This window comes from Malus sylvestris, chromosome 2 (genome assembly GCF_916048215.2).
Source record: "Malus sylvestris chromosome 2, drMalSylv7.2, whole genome shotgun sequence".
NCBI classification, from domain to species: domain Eukaryota; kingdom Viridiplantae; phylum Streptophyta; class Magnoliopsida; order Rosales; family Rosaceae; genus Malus; species Malus sylvestris.
This window is the reverse complement of record NC_062261.1, coordinates 31,052,073-31,061,063: the sequence shown is the minus strand read 5'-3', so window position 1 is coordinate 31,061,063 and position 8,991 is coordinate 31,052,073. Positions and strand designations below refer to the sequence as shown.

At 37.5% G+C, this 8,991-nt stretch overlaps 1 protein-coding gene across 1 annotated transcript; it reads right to left on the bottom strand.

The window, feature by feature from the left end:
* Window positions 1-6,463: 6,463 nt before the first annotated feature.
* LOC126602994 (uncharacterized mitochondrial protein AtMg00820-like) lies at window positions 6,464-6,871 on the bottom strand. The gene has a single exon (XM_050269777.1). The coding sequence runs from the start codon at window positions 6,869-6,871 to the stop codon at window positions 6,464-6,466; it is 408 nt and encodes a 135-aa protein (XP_050125734.1).
* Between the last annotated feature and the right edge of the window lie 2,120 nt (window positions 6,872-8,991).

Below are 8,991 nucleotides of genomic sequence, written 5' to 3'. Positions count from 1 at the left end.
TTAACCATTAAAGATGTGTTTTATTCTCCATGTTCCGGCAGAACGTTATTGAGTTTTAGAGATATTCGAGATAATCAATATCATGTTGAAACCACTGAAGAGAATGGTTATGAATTCCTTTGTATCACTTCTTATGAATATGACCAGAAGCATATTCACGAGAAGTTGGAACGTCTTTTGAGTGGGTTGTATATAGCAACCGTTTGATCCGTGGAGACCCATCACGTGGTCGGCCCTATGGCTGGGTTCTAGAGCACTCTCTTATTTTGGCATGATTGAATGGGGCACCCTAGACGAGATATGATGCACCATATCCTCAAAGTATCACATGAACATCACCTAAAATCTTATCCCGACCATCCGTTTTGTAAAGTATGCTCTCTAGGGAAGTTGAACATTCAACCCTCACTTACAAAGATAATTCACGAACCCCCTAAGTTTCTTCAGAGGATTCAAGGGGATATTTGTGGACTTGTCTAACCAACATACGGATCATTTAGATACTTCATGGTGTTGGTTGATGCATCGACGCGATGGTCACATGGCACATGTCTGCTTATTGTCCATATGCAATGCTACATTTGCGAAACTTCTAGCACAAATTATTAAGCTCAGGGCTCACCACCTTAGTTATCCAATCAAGTTGATTTGACTGGATAATGCTGGAAAGTTTACGTCACAAACTTTTGACAATTATTGCATGTCATTTGGGATTGAAGTTCAACATCATGTACCCCATGTTCACACCTAAAACGGTCTTTCAAAAGCTTTCATAAAGCGTATTCAAACGATAGCTTGGACTTTGGTTATGCGAACCAACTTGTCGGTAACTGCCTAAGGCCATGCAATATTGCACGCAACTATGTTGATCCGCCTAAGGCCCACGGCTACCCAACCTCATTCACCATTACAGTTGGTTACTGGATACGAGCCTGACGTCATGCATTTGTGTGTGTTTAGGGTGCGCAGTCTATGTGCTAATAGCACCGCAACTACGTACCAAAATAGATCATCGGAGAAAAATGGGAATCTATACTGGTTATGATTCGCCATCCATTATTCGCTACTCAAAACCCTTGACAGGAAATCTCTTTACTGCACGTTTTACGGATTGTCACTTCGATGAAACATTCTTCCAGTTGTTATGGGAAGATAAGATCACTAACGTTCCTGTAGAATGTCGCGAATTATCATGGATTACTCCCATTGTATCTCATTTAGATCCCTGCACCCCTCAGTCTAAAACTGAAGTACGACGTATTCTAGATCTTCGGAGCATCGCTCAAAGCATGCCATATACTTTTATTGATCTAGCAAAAGTGACGAGATCACATATACCCACTGCAAACGCACCTGCAAGGATGGGTGTACTTAACGTACGTCGTATCATCGCCTTGTAAGGCTGGACTGTCCCCAAGGGTGAGGCGGTCGCACCTCCCATGCTGCCCAGTACACTGACGGCTAGCCAATCACCTACTCCTACCCTGAAGCATGGTAGATCCCCTGGTTCAAATGGTTCACAACCTCAGAAGAGGAAAACGACACAAACTAGTTACCCTAGTATGAATCTAACCATTGCTTACTCATCTGTTCCAAAGTATAAGGTTATTTTAGATTACGATGATGTCTTAGATGAGACATACATGCCTCTTGAGAATCGTGAGATTTCGGTCCATTACGCAGTATTAGATGAGGATTAGAATCAGAATGGGATAATTGTCGATGATGCACTTGCGTATACAGTTGCTTCCGACATCATGCTTAGCGATGATATTAAACCACGTTCCGTGATGAATGTCAATGTAGAACGGATTGGTCAAACTGGAAATAAGCAATCCAGGTCGAACTCGATTTGCTTGTGAAACATAAGGTGTTTGGGCATGTAGCTCCTACTTCACCACATGTGAAGCCCGTAGGCTACAAGTGGGTTTTGGTAAGGAAGCATAATGAGAAAAATGAAATAGTGCGATACAAAGCACACGTTGTAGCTCAAGGCTTCTTTTAATGCCCGAAGATTGTTTACGAGGAAACGTATTCCCCCATAATGAACGTCATAACATTCCGTTACCTTATCAGTTTGGTAGTTTCCAAAAACCTTTATATGCAGCTTATGGACGTGATAACCGCAAATCACTATGGGGATCTAGATACAAAAATCTACATGAAATTTCCAGAACGACTTCCATTGACTGGTTCAAATAGTTCTAGACCACGGAACACTCTCTCGCTTCTAGCTCGTGGACCTTTTATTTGGGCTTGTTTTCTTCTAGTTTTTGTCCTTTTTCATTAAAACTCATGTCTTTTTCATTAAATAAAATTACTATGTGGTTTGTGGTTAAATGAAAGTTAGCCCAAGCCCTTTTCGTTAACGTACCCTTAAATTTATGGCTCGTTTACGCAACCGGAATCAAAATATGAGGAATTGGATCAAGATGGAATTGAATTAAGGAGAAATTGGAATGAGGAGTCATAATCAGATTCATGTTGAAGTTGTTTACTTAAATGTTATGGAATCGGAATATAAATAGTACTAAATTCATATAAGTTTACTAATGTACATGAATCAGAATGAAAACTAGTGTGATTACTATAATACCCTTATTCCAAAATATTAAATTTGTAGACAAATTTATTGTATTACTAATAATATTCATATACAAATTTATTGTTTTTACAATATTAAAATATTAAACAACTAATATTAAAATATTAAACACCCTTCTGCAAATCTTATCTAGAATTATTAGAACCATGATTCCTATCTTCCTCTTGGGTTATGGCGACCAATTGCTGAAACATAACACCTATTCAATCATCCTCATCCTTTCATGATTCCCATAAGAGTAGTCACCAGTGCTCTTCACTAGAGCCATGATTCTCTTTTCTTCCTCGAGTGGACTTGTGAAATAAAAAAAATGCCCTTATTCAAACCCAATTGAATAAAACATTCCTCCTCTTCCTGCGATTCTTCGTATCTTTTCTCCCCTACCTTCACCTTCATGTTCCCCACCCACCTAACCCCATAGCCACCACCTCTTCTCCCTGCAAAGTATTTCACAATTTTAGGGGTTTTTTGAGTGGTTGCTTCCACAGATTTGTGGGTTTGGGTATGGGCTTGAATTGCTTATTTTCAAGACTTGGGTGTTTGATTTTTAAATTTTGTTTGGGGATACATGGATGGGGTTCTTGAGGTGGTGGGTTGGGAAGTGAAGCACGGTCACACAGGGAAGTGGAAGGTGAGGCGCAGACGCATAAAGGTAGAGTGCGCAGTAAGCGGTGGGTTTGTTGTGGGGAAACTTGAAATTTTAAAAATATTAAGAGGGCATAATAGGTAGAAAAAATGCATTTCCGTTCCCTCATTCTTCCAGAACTCAAATACAAAATCCATCTAAGGAGTCTGATTCCTCCATTTTGGGGAGTTGGATTCCTTAATTCGTGTGGGGCTTGTCACTCTTTTGATTCCTCCAAAATTAGTAAATGCTTCAATACTCCGTAATCAGAATTCAACTCCTTGTTTGGATTCTAATTACGGGTATGTAAACATGCCCTTAGGGCCCTTTATCTAGGTTTTGGGTCTTTTTATTGTTTGCAAATTTTTCCCTTATTTTTCAATTAATTTCTTTTAACAACAAAGTTTAGGGGATGGGGATGCTACCCATGCATACTACAAACCTCTTTGAGGACTTACAAAGAAAGTTTAGTCCTTTTTACTATAATTGTTGATTTTCAAATTGTCCATCAAGAGGAATTGTCGGCAGAGAAATTCAAACTTAAGTCTTGATATAGCAAAGAGATTATTTTTCAATTATTTTCTTGCATAGGCAAAAGCCATGATTTCTTACTTTCTTTATTATTTGTACCATTTTAGGACAATATTTGTACCCTTTTTAAGGTTAGTGATGTGACACAAAGATATAATTGAAAAAAAAAAGATGAATTTACAAAAATGGACTTGGAGTTGACTTGGGAGTTTCAACTTATTGGGATTTTGCATTTGGTTTGGTTGTAAACAAGTTAGAAGGTACGTTAGGAAAATGTAGCTCTAACCAAAAAGTTTTACCCAAATTGCTTAAAGAGAGAAGTTAGTTTAAGAAAAAAATTTCTTTATCAGTTACCTCTCCATTTAAGTTCATCTACATGCTTCTTGTCATATAAGACTGATAATTTTCATATATTCGTTGTCAACACGTAGAATGTGTTTTAATCATACTTGTTTTTTAATTAGTACTAACAAATGACATGTTAGAAAGTGTATAAGCAATATTTTGAAAATGAAGACCAATTAGAGTCGATGGACCACCAATCATGGTCCAAAACCCTATACCATGTCAACTAAAAGAGGATAAAAAAAAACTAGTTTAGTCTTGTTAGAGGATAGTATATTTAGTTCAATCGGTGTTATGTGTGCTTAAACTAAACAGGTGGTATTCACAACATCAAGTGAAACTAGGTAGAACTTATTGTCCATATAATCTATTGTGATGGTGTCTGCTAATATTTTCCATAGAAATGAGGCCTTTACATCGTGTTTTCTTATAAGCCACGTTGCTAGACGAGGAAAGCAGTATATTTCCTTTGGTAGACATCTACAATTGGAGAGTTTGTTTCTTTTTTAGACATTTAACGAGAGTCATGTTTCTGTTAGGCATTTTTTTCCCAGAAGGACGCACATTTAGACCTCTGATGGACCCATTTTTCGTTTTTCTTTTGTCAATATTTTATTTGCATGTTAAATTTTCATTATTCTTGAGTGGTTCATAATCAAATCTAAGAACTTTTAGAGTTGGAGAATTGCTTCACAATGCAATAATACATCTACACTGACTTTTGATTGTCTGACGAGATTGTATCATTTACCAACAAGTTGATGAATGTTTTAAATTGCAAATGTCTGATCAAGATGCTGATTATCTTCTGATGCAGTTGTTATGATCGATCAAGATTCAGATTCTGATGCAACTATTGTGCAACTTAGCTTCGGGGATCGCCTTGGAGCACTCATTGATACGGTGAAGTTGTTATTGGAAATTTTATTATTTTCTATTTTAGGATAACATGGATTGTGAGGCTCTTGGTTTTTTACATTGTATAAGTTTTGAAAGATGAGTCTTAAAATAGATTCGTTTAAACCAAAATCTTTCAGTACACCAATTTAGATTTCAGCTAGGACTTTTTCTTATTGGTTGCTTTTGAATCCACTATTAAACATAATAACCATATAGATTTTTATTTTATTTTTTGTTAAAAGAAAAGAAGCTTATGATTGATTGAATATCGGATGAATTTTTGGTAAAACTTATGAAAGAAAAAGGTAAAAGAATAAAAAGAATTTCGAAGAATGTTTTCAGAGAATTTTATAGTAAACAAATCATAGCTGCTCCTCTAGGTGATTTCATTGATTGATTCATTCCTTTTATTCATCCTTATCTAGCTACAACCTCAGGTACATTGTCCTTTAAATTACACATGTGCTATTGTTCATCTAAGCCATACACTTCACTTCTAATCTGAGACATACATGTGTCCAATGTGATGGAACACAAGATTTTTTGTCATTATTAATAGCAAACATGTTGTCACACATAATTGGTGTTAAATCTACTTGCATTTCACCAAAATCCTTGAGAATGAACCTTAACCAGATTGCCTGAGATGTTGTTTCAGCTACACTGACATACTTAGCTTCAGCTGTGGATAGAGCAACACTTTGTTGCTTCACAAATGCCCAAGAGAATGCACCTGAGCCAAAAGTGAAGGCATAGCCCGATGTGCTCTTCATATCATCCTCACTGCCACCTCAATCACTATCACAAAATCCAATTAGGATTGATGACTTTCCTTTTCATAGAAAACACCATAATCAATGGTTCCTTGCACATATATGAGTACCCTTTTGGCTGAGGAGGCTAGCAACATACATAATATCAGGTTTGGTTGCTGATAGATAAAGTAGAATTACCACAATACTTCTATAATGGTTTGAGTCTACTGGTTCAGTACCATCATCCTTACACAACTTGGCATTTGAGTGAAAAGGTGTACTCACAGGCTTACAATCCTTGAGTCTAAACTTTTCCAACAAAGTTTTTGTATAATTTCCCTGGTGAATGAATATACCACTTTCAATTTAAACAACTCTAATTCCTAGAAAATGATGCAGCAACCCAAGATCGGTCATTTCATATTGTTTCATCATATCCTGCTTAAAGTCTTCAATCATTTGATCATTGTCTCCAGTGAACACAACATCATCAACATAGATAGATACTATGAGTGTTCATGTGTTTTCTTGTTTCTTGGTGTACAAGGTAGCATCACTGGGACTTTACAAAAATTGTTCTTAGTGAAGTAAGAATCAATCTCTTCATACCAAGCTCTAAGAGCCTGTTTCAAGCCATATAAGGCTTTGTTCAACTTGTAGACCTTATAAAGCCATCATGTTGTTCTACATAGGCTTCCTTTTTCAATATCCAATTAGGAAAACTGATTTAACGTCCAATTGGTGTAATTTCCACCCTTTTTGTGCTGCAAGAGCAATAAGGGTCCTAATGGTGTATAATCTAGCAACTGGGGCAAATGTCTCATTGAAATCTACCCCAGGTTGCTGTGAGTAGCCTTTTGCAACCAACCTAGCCTTGTTCTTCTGCACAAATCCATCCAAGTTCAATTTTGTTTTGTAAACCCACTTTACCCCTATAACAGGTTTCTCACTTGGTCCCTCAGTTAGTTCCAAAGTGGCATTCTTCTTAATGATAGTGATTTCATCCTGCATTGCTTTCTTCCAAGCAACCTTATTCATAGCTTCATTGGAATCTTCTGGTTCCAATTGACAGAAATTACAAGTTGGATATATCTCATTCAGATTTCTCATCTTTATTGGAGTTGAACTTGGGGTGGTTTCTTGAGAACTTGAGACCTGTACATTTCCACTCTCTTGTGGAGAATGTGAAGATTGAGATGATTGAGAGGACTGAGATTGTGAATGTTGTACAAATGGAGATTGCACTGGTGTTACATGACCATTTCACTAGAATGATCCCCTTCAAACTCAGCATTTGTCTATTGATCTTCAAGTGACAGTGGTATGTATACATTTGATTCAACTTGTTTATCGCAATCCCAATGAGCACTGTCTTTGAATACTATATCCCTGGAAAATATCACTTTCTTTGTTTTGAAATTGAAAAGCTTATAACCTTTTTCACATCTTATATATCCCACAAAGACACACTTGTTGCTGCATTATTCTAGTTTATGTCTTAATTGAGTAGGGACATGAGCATAACAGATTGAACCAAACACTTTTAAATGCTTCACATATGGCTTTCTTCCACTATAAGCTTCAAAATGTGTTAAGTTGTCAATAGCTTTTGTAGGACACCTGTTGAGTATATAGACTGCAGTGCAAACTGATTCTCCCAAAAAATGGTATGGTATCATCTTATCATGCAACATTGATTTAGCCATTTCCACAACTGTCATGTTCTTCCTCTCAGCTACTCCATTTTGCTGTGGAGTATACCCAACCGTCAACTGTTTCTTTAGTCTAATAATCTTACAGAACTTGTCAAATTCCAAGGATGTGTACTCTCATCCCCTATCACTTCTCAACCTTTTAATCTTCATTCCACTTTGTCTTTCCACAAGCATCTGAAACTTTTTAACACTGAATATTTCTAATTTCTTTCTCAACATATAAACCCAACACATTCTGGAATGGTCATTTACAAAAATCAGAAAATATATGTTACCACCAAGTGTAGCAATCTTCATTGGACCACAAACGTCACTATGGATCAATTACAAGGGCACTAATGCTCTTCATGCTTGACCAGTTGGAAATTAGCTTCTGTGTTATTTTTCCAAGGTAGTTCATTCACACACTTCACACTAGTTTCTTTGATTTCAGGTAGGCTAAGAACCATTTGTTGGTTCTGCATAGTTTTCAAACTTTGAAAGTTAAGGTGGCCTAGTCTCTTGTGCCATAACCAAGAAAACTCATTCACTATTGTTTTCATTGCAAGATTCTCAAGAAATCTCAGCAATACGGGAAAGCTTCTGTTTTCTTCATTTCAACTTTAGAGACAAGATTCTGCAGGGTCTTGTCATCATAGATTTCAACCACATCATCACCAAAAAGCAAGAAATACTCATGTTCCATCATTTGTCCTACACTGAGTAGGTTTTCTTCCAAGCCAGGTACCAACATCACTTATCTGATGTATCTTTTCCCTTTCTTAATTACTATAATCAGGGTTCCTCTACCAACAATATCCACTATGTTTCCATTCCCCATTTTAACTCTGCCAGTATAGGTTGTATGCAAATCAATGAGTAAAGACATATGTGCTGTCATGTGGTAGCTATAACCACTGTCTATATACCACAATCTCATTTCCTTATATTGTTGTAGCACTACATGTAAAGAACACATTAGTGTCACATCCCAGTATTGACTCCATCGTAACACGATATTGTCCGCTTTGGGCTTACCATTCCTTCGTGGATTTGTTTCTGGAAACTCAGACGAGAACTTCCCAGTGGGTCACCCATCTTAGGATTGTTCTCGCTCGCTTAACTTCGGAGTTCCGATGGAATCCGAAGCCAGTGAGTTCTCAAGAAACCTTGTGTTATAGGAAGGGGAGCCTGTGCATATAAGGTACATCACCCCCTCTCTATTGGTCAATGTTGGATCTTACAATCCACCCCACTTAAGGGGAATCGGGTGTCCTCGTCGACACATCCGTACCGAACGGTAGAGTGGCTCTAATACCATTATGTCACATCCCAGACTTGGCTTCGTCGTAGAATGATATTGTCCATTTTGGGCCCCGACCACGCCCTCACGGTTTTGTTTCTGGGAACTCAGATGAGAACTTCCCAGTGGGTCACCCATCCTAGGATTGCTCTTGCCCGAACTCACTTAACTTTGGAGTTCCGATGGAATTCGAAGCCAGTGAGTTCCCAAAAGGCTTAGTGCTATAGGGAGGG